The sequence below is a fragment of the Rhinolophus sinicus genome, linkage group LG14 (assembly GCF_036562045.2).
Source record: "Rhinolophus sinicus isolate RSC01 linkage group LG14, ASM3656204v1, whole genome shotgun sequence".
Classification (NCBI taxonomy): Eukaryota; Metazoa; Chordata; class Mammalia; order Chiroptera; family Rhinolophidae; genus Rhinolophus; species Rhinolophus sinicus.
Genome location: NC_133763.1, coordinates 50,315,792 through 50,329,562, shown reverse-complemented (window position 1 = coordinate 50,329,562; position 13,771 = coordinate 50,315,792). Strand labels below are relative to the sequence as shown.

General features: G+C 43.5%; 1 protein-coding gene and 1 long non-coding RNA gene across 7 annotated transcripts in view; one reads left to right on the top strand and one right to left on the bottom strand.

Moving 5' to 3' along the window:
- The window catches only part of LOC109451559 (uncharacterized), a 43,327-nt gene that overhangs the window by 20,078 nt on the left and 9,478 nt on the right, over positions 1–13,771 (bottom strand). The window lies entirely within an intron of this gene.
- On the top strand, positions 7,252–11,503 carry HJV (hemojuvelin BMP co-receptor). 4 transcript variants are annotated; one of them, XM_074319080.1, is made up of 4 exons: positions 7,252–7,438; positions 8,638–8,848; positions 9,205–9,779; positions 10,251–11,503. In XM_074319080.1, the coding sequence occupies exons 2-4, from the start codon at positions 8,752–8,754 to the stop codon at positions 10,872–10,874; spliced, it is 1,296 nt and encodes a 431-aa protein (XP_074175181.1). In that variant the 5' UTR covers positions 7,252–7,438; positions 8,638–8,751; the 3' UTR covers positions 10,875–11,503. The 4 variants fall into 4 exon arrangements, with proteins under 4 accessions (XP_074175181.1, XP_019595417.2, XP_074175182.1 ...); XM_019739858.2 differs by having other exon boundaries at positions 8,589–8,848; XM_019739857.2 differs by having other exon boundaries at positions 7,253–7,438; positions 8,662–8,848.

The window sequence follows — 13,771 nt, the reverse complement described above, 5'->3', positions numbered from 1 at the left end:
AAATTAGGGAAAAGAGTAACTAAATGCTAGACATTTATTTTCACAAAAACCAAGTTATCCTGTTGTTACATGTCACCAAGGAGCCCAAGAGAACCCACCTCCTCTTACTGCAGCTCTGTTCCCACTGGACAGCTACCTGTAGCCCCCGCCAAAAAAAAAATGCATAACCTTCAGAGTAGCATCTTGGAATTGTACCCAGGCTGGGTACAAGGTAACGGATTTTTTTCTCCATGTCAGAAATCGGCCTCTTTAAGTTGTAGTCAAGTTCATTTTCCTCGATTCTTCTGCCACCTGCTGGTAATTTTTGGTAGCACATGAGAACCTAAGAAGGAGCTCTGGGAGCTAGACCACCTTTCAACACCAAAGCACCAGGAGTAATCTCATCATGCAGGATGGGATTTAAGCCTCCTCTTCCTGGCACTGCACACCTAAAAATGGATGAGGGAGGAGTGTGATTCATTCATTTTATTCCACCATCTGTTTTATTTTTTCCTTTTTCAAACATTTACAGATTATGTGCCAGACTAGGTACTGAAGATACAAAAATATACTTAAAAGAGCTCACAATCTAGTGGAAAACAAGATAAACAAGTGAATAAAAGAAAACAGATCAGGGAAGATTGATTAGATATACTTTTCTCTAGTCCTCCTACTACCATGTTTCCCCGAAAATAAGACCGGGTCTTATATTAATTTTTGCTCCAAAAGACACATTAGGGCTTATGTTTAGGGGACGTCATCCTGAAAAACCATGCTAGGGCTTATTTTCTGGTTAGGGCTTATATTTGGAGACACATGGTAATACAATGAAAAACTCTGGACACTCCATATGAAATAAACATAAGAGGCTCTGAAAGATGGAGAGAAAGAGGAAGACCAGCTAAGGGCCTCAGAACTCAAGGAACCACACAGTGGTGATTTCCTGGGGTTGCTTTTTGTTTGCTTTTTTGTTTTGTCTTTTTTGCCTCATATATCACAGACTTGGAGCTGACGAAGCCAGAAACCTGGAAATGCCAATGGGTGCAGCCAAAAAAAACAAAACAACCAACAACAAAAGCCTGCTCTCTTTAGCCAAAGGACCAGGACAGAGGCAGCCTAGCAAAACTGAAAACTTTTAGATAATAACCACTCTACTCCAGCCAAACACCACAGAAAAAACTGTGGCTCACCCCTACCCACACCAGCAAAAACTGAATGGGGTGCCTAGACTTCACCCTCACCAGGCCTATAAAGAGATGTTTCTCCCCTTCCCTGCTGGATTGGTATCCAGGGAAAATTAGTAGAGAGTCAGTACTTTTACCAACACCTGGTGATAACAAGGCCACCCCCATTCCCCAGTCAGTGGAGGCCATGTAGGGAGCAATAAAGAGGCACTCATCTCTCTCAGACAGGCTGGTATCAATGAAGGCCTAGTGGGGAGCTGGAACTCCTACTCTGCCCAGCAGTAATGAGGAACCCCTCTCCTCAGGTGTAAATGGAGGTCAAATGGGGAACCTGGACACCTACATCTACCTGGCACTCCCTTCCCCGCACCCAGCACACACGTTTCCTCTGCCTAAGTAGTATCAGAGAAAGCCAACTAAACCTAAACTTTTAAATATGATCCAGAGCACAAAATGCTCAGGTTTTAATTAAAAAGCACTCAGCATACCAAGAATAAAAAATATCTCAAACTGGATGAAAACAGACAATACCTATACAAAAGAGATGTTAAAATTATCTGACAAAGATTTTAAGGCAGTCATCATACAAATGTATCAACAAGCAATTACAAACATGCTTGAAACAAATGAAAAAATACACTGGCCCAGCAAATAAATTGAAAGTTTCAGCAAAGAAATAGAAGATATAAAGAAGAACAAATTGGACATTTTAGAACCAAAAAGTTAAAAAACAAAAACCCACCCAATGGATGTGCTCAACATCAGAATGGAGGGGACAGAAGAAAGACTCAGTGAACTAGAACACAGAACAACAGAAATTACTTGATCTGAACAACAGATGAAACAGAATGGAAAGAAAAGAACGAAGTGACAAGGACTTGTGGGATTATAACAAAAGACCTAACACTGTGTCATTGGATTCCCAGGAGAAGATAAAAAGAATAGGACTGAAAAAAGACTATAAAAAGTAAGGCTGACAACTCCCCCAAATTTGCAAAAGGGATAAACCTACAGATTCAAGAAGCTGTGAAAACCCCAAAGAGGATAAACCCAAATAAATTCATGCCTAGACACATCATCGTCAAATTGCTGAAAGCTAAAAACAAAGAAAAAATCTTGAAAGCAGTGAAAAATGACACCTTATCTGTGGGGGAAAAACAATTTGAATGACAGCAGATTTCGTATCAGAAACATGGAGGCCAAAAGAAGTGGCACAAAATTTTTCAACTGCTGAAAGAAAGGAACCCAGATTCCTATATCCAGAAAAAATATCCTTCTAGAATAAAGGGGATACAACTCAAGAACAAAAAGACAAGCAATTCAATTTAAAAATGAGTAAATGATTTGAATAGAATTTCTCCAAAGAAGATATTCAAATGACCAGCAAGCACATGAAAAGAGGCTCAATGTCATTAGTCATTAAGGATATGCAAATCAATACCACAATAAGTTACCACTTCGCACTTTCCAGGATGGCTGTAATTTTTTAAAATGGAAAATAACAATGTTAGTGAGAATGAGAAATTAGAACCCTTGTACATTGCTGGTGGGAATGTAAAATGTTGCAGCTGCTGTCGAGAACAGTTAGGCAGCTCCTCGATAAGTTAAACATAGAACACAATCCAATAATTTCACCCCTAAGTATTTATTCCAAAGAACTGAAAACACATACTCAAACAAATAGCTGTACATGCACATTCATAGCACATGCTATTCACAATATCTAGAAGGTAGAAACAACCCAAATGTCCATCAAGGAATGGACAGTTAAACAAATTGTAATATATACATGCAATGGCATATTTTTTGGACATAAGAATGAATAAAGTACTGACATGCTACAACTTGGATGATATCAAAAGCATTATGATATATAATGAAAGAAGCCAGACACAAAGGTCACATATTATATGATTTCATTTGTATGCAATGTGCAGAATGGACAAACCCATTAAGACAGAAAGCAGATTGGTCATTGCCAGAGGTCTGGGTGTGACTGCATAATGGGTACAGGGTTTTCCTTTAGGGCGATGAAAATGTTCTGGAACTAGATATTGGTGATGGTTTCACATTTTGAATGTACTAAATGCCATTGAATTGTGCACTTTAAAATGGTTAACATTGTGAAATTTATATTATGTGTATTTTACCACAATAAAAAAATTAGTAAAGCGGAAATCCTAGAAAGATGTTTTTTTTTTAGATGTAGACAAAATTATTCCGAAAGTTATATGGAAAGGCAAAGGAACTAGAATAGCTAAAACAAATTTTGAAAAAGAAGACTTAAGTGGGAGGGATCAGCTTACCTGTTTTACTCAGGATTTTACCCAAGACTTATTAAAAGGCTACACCTGTCAAGATGGTGTGGTAGTGGCAGAAGGATAAATACACAGATCAATAAAACATAACAAAGGACCCAGCAGTAGACCTACACAAATATGTGCAACTGATTTTTTTTTTTTACAAAAGTACAAAAAGTAATTCAATGGAGGAAGAATGATTTTCAATACACATTGCTGTAGAACTTGGACATTCATAGGCAAACAAACAAAAAACCCTCCCTGAGTCTCAGAGGTTACATAAAAACTAACTCAAAGTGGATCACCAACTTAAACGTGAAGCATAAAACTTAGGAAGAAACTCTTCATGATCTAGAGCTAGACAAAGATTTAACATCAAAAACACTTTCTGTAAAAGGAAAATCTTATAAAATAGACTTCATCAAAATTAAAACACATTTGCTCTGCCAAAGACCGTTATGAGGATGAAAAGACAAGCTAGTGATTGGGAGAAAACATGTGTAAACCACATATCTTAGGAAGGAGTACTCTCTAGAATAATATATAAAGACCTCTCAGACTCAACAGTAATAAAACAACCCAATAAGGAATGGTCAAAGACATGAAGAGACATTTCACTGAAGAGGATATGTAAATAAATAAGCATATGAACAGATACTCAGCATCATTAGCCATTAGGAAAATACAAATTAAAGCCACAATTAAATATCATTACATACCTATAAGAATGGCTAGAAAAATAATGACATCAAATGCTGGTGAGAATAATACAGAGAAGCCAGATCATCCATATATTGCTTGTGGGACTATAAAATGGTACAGCCACTCTGGAAAACATGGCAGCACGACGGAATTAAGTTCTACCCAAATAGTTAATAGAGAGTTTTTCCCTCTGCAAGACCTCAAGATAGAAACAAACATAAATTAAATAAACAGAACAAAATCTAAGAAGGCACACACTGTAATGGAACTACTTGATGGTCAGAATAGAATTACTTCAAAGTCAATGTGAAATACTCTTGGAGCTGGAAGAGCAGAATCTGTTTGCCTATGGTTCTGTTACAGCTCTGAGCTAAGTATTGACTGAGTACTCAAGGTCGATTTAGCAAATGTCTACCTTGTTCTCACTGCTAGCCACAGTAAAAGGTGGTTCCCCGGTGATCCAGTGGCTAGGAGAGGTTCCCTCTTCATCTTTTTTCTTTCTTCCAATTTACCGTGTTAATATAAGACCCAGTCTAATTTTACTATAATATAAGACCCGGTCTTACGTTAATTTTTGCTCCAAAAGACACATAAGAGCTGATGGTCCGGCTAGGTCTTATTTTCCAGGAAACACGGTCTGTTGAAGACCCCAGGACATTTGTGCTCTAAAGTATTCCCACAGTATGGATTTGCATCATTTGATGTCTGCTGTATTTCCTGTAAATTTTGTAGTTAGCTCTAGACTAGAGCTTGATCAGATTCAGACTGAAGGGTTTCTTTACAAGGGTACCTCATAGGTCGAATTGTATACTCCACCTATGACCAGCAGGACATAATGTTTGTTGCTTCTCTTGTGATGGATAACAGCCAGTGTTGATCACTGCCTAGAATTATTAATTCAGTAGAAGTTACAAAAATGTTGATATTCTAACTATGCCATTCCTTCTTCATTCATTTGCTGGAAATTTTCTATCAAGAGAAATTTCCCCCTCATCATGAGTTCTCACAGGGGAAAAACAGGATCGGATCAATGCTTGATTCTTTCCAATTACTAGCAGTTTTCAAAATGATGAGTTGATCTCCTAGCATTCTCCAACAGTAACCAATAAATTTGTATTTTTAAGTATCACTGTGAACTCACAGATTTAAATATATCAAATATGTTGCTGATAGTGTCCATTTTGACACTCAAATTGCCCATGTTTGGCCAGTGGAAATTATTCTAGAAGCTTCTGAGTCCTTTTAATACAATTTTAACAGTCCGTTGAAAGCTTCCTTGCTTATCTTGGACAATTCCTGCACCATACCTGAAGTTAGTCATTTCTCCAAGGAGTTCCTTTTAGTGGGAAATAGTATTTAGAGAGCTCAGTCTGAACACTAGGTGTGTTCATTGCTACTGAGTTATTATTTTTAGACCTTTTTAGGATAAAGCTGGGAAACGCTTTAGGATAAAAACACCATGAGCTCCAAGTTATATTTCCCATTTAAATTCAGAATTACAGAGTTTTTACTTACTTTCATCAACCATAAGTCTGTATCTCTTTATTCTACACCAAAAATCCTAGTTCACAAAGACACTAATATTAACACTCATTCATTTTACCCCACAACACATCTACAATAGTTTCAGAATAATAATACCAACACTACCACCAACAATGTGACTACTTTAAAATATTTTCACATTTCTTTGTGTCCTTAGGGTATATCTCACTTGGGATGACATGGTCAAATTACTGTGTTTTGAAGTCACTTAAATATCTGGACTGGGGGCATTTTACATTTTTGTGATAAAAGCCTTATGATATGGCCTCATGTGATTGAGTGAAAAACTGTATTTGTCAGATATGTATGTATAATAAAAAGAAGGGACTTGTGTGGGCCTCTAGATTCTGAATTAAATGTAGAGTCAATGAATGCAGAGGCCTATGTGACACTTTCTGGAATCAGCCCTTGTGTTAATTTCACTTGGCAGGTACTGAGAGATGATCCCAGATGCCTATGGCTGCAAAAATATGACATGGCTGAATTCTTTGGGTTCAATACATTAAAAAGTCACAAGAATGTGTTACTTCACAAAATCATCTGAGTCTCGTTTTCTCTCAGTGTATCTCACCAAGTCTACTCCCCTGTGAATTGGCAACCTTCAGAAAATTATATCCCCATTCTTTATCCACCTCTTTGCCTCTGTTAGTCTCCCCCTACCCTCACTCCTAGCCACTCAGAAGGGGTGTGTGTGTGTGTGTGTGTGTGTGTGTGTGTGTGTGTGTATTGGTGAAAAGGAGGGAGGAGAAATTTGCTTTATAACTAAGGGAATGAAATGGAGGCAGTAGGGGGATAGACAGCTGCAAGGACCTGAGCTGCAGGACTGAAACAAACCCTCATCTGAAACAACTTAGAGCTCAGATTTCTTCTTTGGACAGCTGGCTTTTTCAGTCGTTCTGCAATATTCTGCAAAGATGGGGGAAGGGCTGTGAACTATACCTCTGCTACCATGTTTCCCCAAAAATAAGACCTACCTGGATAATCAGCTCTAATGCGTCGTTTGGAGCAAACATTAATATAAGGCCCGATCTTATATTATACTAAAATAAGACCGGGTCTTTTATTAATGTTTGTTCCAAACGACGCATTAGAGCTGATTGTCCAGCTAGGTCTTATTTTCAGGGAAACACAGTATCAATCGTATTTAAAGTCAGCTACCTCCTAGATATACTCCTTAGAAACTAAATGCATATTCAATATAGTAAGAATGACAGTGGTGAATGAAAGGCATACAAATTGCCCACTCTAATTTTTAAAAGCCAGGAACTCACTATTGACCATGCTGGAGGGCTGCCTGGAGTAGGCAATGACTAGTCTCATATAAGTTGGAATGAGATATCCGACTTGCCTGTCCTATTTCTGTCCCCCCTCCCCCGCGTGGCACCTTATACTTCATATTCTCTCTAATCCTCCCATCCTCCCCACTCCCACACCCTACCCCCACCAACACTCCTGGAATTTTGGACTTAGCTATTTTTAAAACAGTCAACTCAGTAGCCACCTCCCTCCCCCACTCAGCTGTCCAGTGCTCCTGCCAGCCATATACTCCCCCTTCCCCCCCACACCAGACCTTCTCTGGCTCCCTGACCTCACTGAGATTGCAGCCGGTTTGGAGACCTGGGGGAGACATGGAGAAAGACGGGGATCCCCTGACTGGAGATGACTAACAGAGTAGGCAGTCATGGCTGGAGAATTGGACATCAGAGTAATGTCTGACCTCTGGAAACAGTAAGTCAAAATGAAATTGCAATTCCTTTAATAAGCTTTTGGTTTGAAGTTAAGACTTTCATAAACTTACGACATCTACCTGGATGTCTCTGGTCCAAAAGCTAGGATCTCTTCCATGCTAAGGTGCCCCAATCTCCATTTCTCCTGTCTTTCTTTCTGGCCTCGGGCCTCTGCCCATTTGAAGTTTCATCCTCAGGCTCTCCTCTGGCAGCCTTAGCTCTCTTCTCATCTTGTTACCTCAAGACTTCTGATGAAGTGTCCTTCTTTCGGAGGAGTTTCCCACATCCCCTAGTCTGTGGTTTTCTCACCAAGGCCAAATTTAGCCTCAGATGATTAGTCACTGATACTCTACCTTGCCCCTGCTTAGCAGTGCCCTCCACTCTGGGCTTCTGAGGGTGGGGGCCACTCCTTGTTGTAAATGCTTTCTCCCCACAACTCTAGTCCTGCCATCGTATTCTCCCTCCTGCATGACTGTCCCCCCATCATTTCCTTACCCTAAGGGGAGCTGGCAGGAGTGAGCTGGCCCCTCCCCAAGCTCTGTCCTCAGCCAAAGCCTGAGAACATCCACGTTTTCAAAGGGAAGATTAATGGAAAGAGTGATTCTTCAGTCAGGTTTGAAATATTCAAGAACTGCATGCTTGGGTTGCACCCCATTATTCCACGAGAGAGGGGGACTTATAATTGCAGCTCTCCAGAATAGATGAAAGAGATCGGTTCCCTTTCCATTTGAATACGGAGGAGATGGCTATTCCACCCTTACTCCTTCTTGCTGAACATTCTGACACAAATGAAAAAAAGAAATGAATGATCCCTGGAAGGTGTCCCCTCCTGATGAGGAGGAGCAAATAAGAGGTATGTTTCTGAAGTATTTCCAGATCTTTATTCTATTGGGGAAACCACTGGAATGACTGAGATCTGATCAGTCCCCATGATTCCTCCTTTTTTGATATTTCTGCTGTTTGGTAGCTTAGAATGGGGCAATACAGTGGACTCTGCCCCTCCAGTCCACTCCACGCTCCTTCCACCCCCACCTAGGGGTATTGCATAAGGGACCTGAAAGTGGCCACAAGAACAGGGCACAGAGGCTTAACAGCCACACTTATAGTCTGCTTAACCTCTCGTCTGTTTATCCTCTTCCTGATCTTTCCAGATTCTCTTCGCATCATCCTGAACAATCTTCACCTCTCCTCTTTCCCCAGGCCCAGCCAAATTTCTTTTTTCAGTCACTTACAGGTCGGCGGGTCAAAATTCACTAGGTAGGAGGGCCATCAGCTGGAAAGAACTGGAGCCCGGGGGAACCTGGCTGGATAGGTATGGGGGAGCCAGGCCAGTCCCCTAGTCCGCGGTTCCCCCATGGCAGTCCCCCAACTCTAGGCGCTCTCACTCTCCTGCTGCTGCTCTGTGGATATGGTAAGGCAGGGCTAAGGAAGGGTCTGGGATGCTACGGGGTAGGCTGTATGGAGGGGTGGGCCTGTGTCAATTAAGAGATGGGTGCTGAGGGCTCACAAGCCCCACTCTCAAACAGGAGCATACTATTTCCCATTCAACTTGGGGAAGGCCACTAGGAAAGCCCTTGATGGCCAGGGACAAGAGATCTAGCGGGTTTACACACTTTTAGCAAAACTGAGTGAAGACACGACTAGGGAGCTGGGGAGTGGGGACGGGAAGACCTTCAGTGGTTCTAGGAACGGATGGAACCCCCTGATGCGATGTGGGAGAGCAGGGCCCTGGGGACCGTCTCACCATCCTCTGTCTCCTACCCTCAGCTAATTCTCAATGCAAGATCCTCCGCTGCAACGCTGAGTATGTATCGTCCACCCTGAGCCTCAGAGGTGGGAGCTCCCCAGGAGCGCTGGGAGGAGGGGAAGGAGGCGGCGGCCGGGGCGCAGGGCTGGGCTCGGGCGGCCTCTGTCGAGCCCTCCGCTCCTACGCGCTCTGCACTCGGCGCACGGCGCGCACCTGCCGCGGGGACCTCGCCTTCCACTCGGCGGTGCACGGCATCGAAGACCTGATGATCCAGCACAGCTGCTCCCGCCAGGGCCCCACGGCGCCGCCCCCGCCCCGCGGCCCTGCCCTTCCCGGCAGCGGCCCGGTGCGCTCCTCCGGCCCCCCCGCCCCAGACCCCTGTGACTATGAAGGCCGGTTTTCCCGGCTGCACGGTCGCCCCCCGGGCTTCTTGCATTGCGCCTCCTTCGGGGACCCCCATGTGCGCAGCTTCCACCACCACTTTCACACCTGCCGTGTCCAAGGAGCTTGGCCCCTGCTGGATAATGACTTCCTTTTTGTCCAGGCCACCAGCTCCCCCGTGGCGTCGGGGGCCAACGCCACCACCACCCGGAAGGTCAGGACTCGTGCTCCCCCAGGCCCTCTCATGGTGCCCCCACGGTACCACTCCCTCCCACCCACTGGTCTGCAGCAATGCGTCTCCCTCAACCACTCCCACAGCGGGAACCACTCCCTCCTACCAAACACTTGCTCTTGCAAATCACTTTCCCCTGGTGGGAAGTGCACTCAAATTCAGAAAACACTGAACAGAAAGTTGGTGGGGAGAGAGCTGAGGAGCCCTGGATTGGCGTTCCAGAAGGGAACCTTTTCCTTCCCCTGTGGGAGTGGCTCAGCGGGAGGCCAAAAAGGAGAGAGGGGTTGAGCCGGGATGAGGCAATACTACAACGTTAAAGAGAAGAAGGGATCCCGGAGTGAGGGCCACGCTAGGCCTGGCATCTCTGCGGGAATCAGACCCCTGATTGGGAGGAGGGGAGGGGGCAGGATGCCCTGAGCCCAGAATGAACTGCTTTCCCTCTTGCCTTCACAGCTCACCATCATATTTAAGAATATGCAGGAATGCATCGATCAGAAGGTCTACCAGGCAGAGGTCGACAATCTTCCTGCAGCCTTTGAAGATGGTTCTGTCAATGGAGGTGCCCGCCCTGGGGGCTCCAGCTTGTCCATTCGAACTGCTAACCCCGGGAGCCACGTGGAGATCCGCGCTGCCTATATTGGTACAACCATAATCGTTCGGCAGACAGCTGGGCAGCTCTCCTTCTCCATCAAGGTAGCGGAGGACGTGGCCAGGGCCTTCTCAGCTGAGCAGGACCTGCAGCTCTGTGTTGGGGGGTGCCCCCCAAGCCAGCGACTCTCTCGCTCAGAGCGCAATCGTCGGGGCGCTATAACGGTTGATACTGCCAGACAGCTGTGCAAGGAAGGGCTGCCAGTCGAAGACGCTTACTTTCATTCCTGTGTCTTTGATGTTTTAATCTCTGGTGACCCCAACTTTACGGTGGCAGCACAGGCAGCTCTGGGGGATGCCCGAGCCTTCCTGCCAGACTTAGAAAACCTGCATCTCTTCCCCTCAGATGCCGGGGTTCCTCTTTCCTCAGCGACCCTCCCAGCCCCACTCCTTTCTGGGCTCTTTGTTCTGTGGCTTTGCATTCAATAATTAGGCCAAGCCCGTTTGGAAATGATTTGGGGGCAGAGATTGGCAGGGAAGAATATAAAGAATCACTGAAGGGAACAGTGGGGACTAGGAGACACATGACACAATGGCATGTGTCCAGAGTCAGATAAGGCTGTAGTCCAGGGTCAAATGATCGCAGAATAAGGATTCTGGATAAGGTTTCTGCATTCCAGACCTCTGTCGGGATTCTCCACCACTTTCCCCAGGCCCCTTTATAATAAGCAAATTGTTCCAGTCCATCTACTCCTGAGCGCACCCCTAGAAGCTTAGAGGTTATGGGGGTCCTGATGGTCAGCAGAAAACTGAAGGATGGAGACTTTTAAGGGGAAAGCACTGAAAGAGGAAGACACGACTGTTACCTGTAAGAAACTCAAAATCTAATGAGATTTTTCTCTTGGAAGGTGGAAAGAGGAGGACATGATTCTGGAAAAGAGTCTATTTGATGAATATATGTGGGTAAGATGTGGTCTGCTCTCTCAGGTCACAAATGCAGTGGGGATTGTCTAGGTCTTAGGTGGAGGGAATCTCTGCCTTTGGAGAATGGTACGGACAGGAAAGAAACTACCATCCCCACCCCTAAGTAATCTGTTATTAAAACTATGAATTCTTCACATCCTCCTCTGTTGCCTATGTTGAATCTCTTTACAGATGCTTGGATTGGAGTAAAGGCAATGTATTCACTCCACTGAAAGAGGGCTCAGAAGCATCAGATACCGTTTCTGCCCTCAGAAAGTTTACCAGCTGGAAGGGAGACAAAACTGATTCACATGAAGGAGGGATGAGTGTGTAATTATTCACTAAATTCTACGGGACTGAGAATTCAGATGGGAAGATGGTGGATGAGAACTCAAGAAATAATAAGTAATAAGAGGTGGTTGAGGAGATGGGATTTGAAGTGATCTTTGACGATTGGGGAGGGTTTGAATTATTAACATTAAGGACCTTCCAGGCAATGGAAACCTCTGGAGTTATGCATAGATCCATGACGCAGTGAGGAAACCCGCAACACTCACATGAAGTAGAAAAGAAGTAATGGGATAGAAGGGCAGAAGCCTGTTTAGGAAGCTCCTTGAAAGTGGGGCCAAGGAGTTTAAATTCAATTAACAGCTAACGTTTACTGAGAGCTTAAAACCTGCCAAGCAATGTTTTGAACACTTTTAAATTATTCATTCATTTAATGCTCACAGCTCTCCAAGGGAGTTAATATTCTCCTCTCAATAGAAGGAAACTGAGGTACAGGAAGATTAATCAACTTGCCCACAGTCATACAGCTAATAAATGGTAGAGCCGGACACTAAACCCAGCCATTTGGCTCAAGAGCCTTAACTCTTAACCACTACACTACCTTGTCAAGGTTCTCTGTCACGGTTGTAGAGCTGGGCAGGAAAGGGGAGCTGCAGCGGTGGCTGCCACCACACAAAAGCTACTTTTTCCTTGTCATATGAAACCCAAAAGGGAGAACTCAGGGGAGGGGGGGAAACCCAAAGTTGAAGGAATCGAGTTTGTAGAAGAGAAGACAGAATAGAGGCTGTTCTAGTCCAAGACGCTCTATAGTAACAGTGCTGCTCTCTACAAGACTACGAAGGATGTTACTTGCACAGTCAGTGTTTCCCCCTTTTCCCCGGCCTCAGTCTCCCCCTTCAGGGACTCCACCATCTAGGGCCTGCCCTTGATCTAATCACATATTGACACTTACCTTCCCCCTCTTCTCTCAGTCTCACTCACCTGACCATATACACACTGGCCAGTGCTTACCAGACAGTGGCATCCTACCCAGTCTGCCACTTCAAATTTCTTTTGCAATTCTTCATCCCCCACTCTCTCCTCTCCACCTCCTCTAAGGACCACAGCCACTCTGCCATTTCCTCAAAGCACAGTCTCTTTACTTTCTGAAATGACTTTCAGCTAATCTAGAAAACAATCTAATGGAAGAAAATGGGAGGAAAACTATCTAAGGCTCTCCCTTCACTTACAGATAACATAGGCATTCTAATTCAAAACATCTTTTTTCAGAAACTGCTCCTTATGTTGGTTCTCTTAACTCAACAGTAATTTTATCCCTCAGGTGTAGGAATTTCAAGTAAGTTAAGAAGAATTCATAGCCAACTGGTGAATGAGATTCTTTTATGGCACCTGTCATGTAATACTGCTTCCTTTGCCCAACTTTAGGGTTAGCTCTGTTACTAATGGAGCATTTAAAAGGGGTAGCTCAAAATAAGTACATGAAAAGATGCTCAACATCATTAGGCATTAGGGAAATGCCAATCAAATTAAAACCACAATGAGAAAATACTACAAACCCACCAGAATGGCTTAAATTAAAAAGCTTGACCATATCAAGTGCTGACAAGATATGGAGCTTTCACATGCTGCTGGTGGGAATGTAAAACAGTAGAACCACTTTGTAAAACAATTTGGCAGTTTCTTTAAAAGCTAAGCATACACTTACCATACAATCTAAACATTCCACTCCTGAGTATTGGCCAAAGATAACATGTATCTGTACAAATGTTCATAAAAATCCTGTCTGTAGTAACCAAAAACTGGAAACAAGCTAAATCTCCATCAACAGGTGAATGGATACACCAGTTGTAGCAAATCCATAAAGAAAATACCACTAAGCAATAAAATGAAATAAACTACGATATACAAGTACACAACAACATAACGAATCTCAAAATAATGAGAGTGAAAGATGCCAAACAACAACAAAAAAAGAGTACATACTGTTTGCTTCCATTTATATAAAATTACAAAAAATGAAAACTGTAATGACAGAAAAGAGATCAATGGCTGCCTGGGGTTGGGTGGAGAGAGGGAGGAATGGATTACAAAGTGACATGAGGAAATTTTGGGGAGTAACTTGTTCATTATCGTGA

Bases quoted from the DNA above. Each gene is read 5' to 3' on its own strand.
- HJV (XM_074319080.1), top strand. From the start codon at position 8,752: ATGGGGGAGCCAGGCCAGTCCCCTAGTCCGCGGTTCCCCCATGGCAGT. The intron at 8,849-9,204 runs GTAAGGCAGGGC...TCCTACCCTCAG, and splicing joins GCTGCTGCTCTGTGGATATG to CTAATTCTCAATGCAAGATC. The intron at 9,780-10,250 runs GTCAGGACTCGT...TTGCCTTCACAG, and splicing joins ACGCCACCACCACCCGGAAG to CTCACCATCATATTTAAGAA.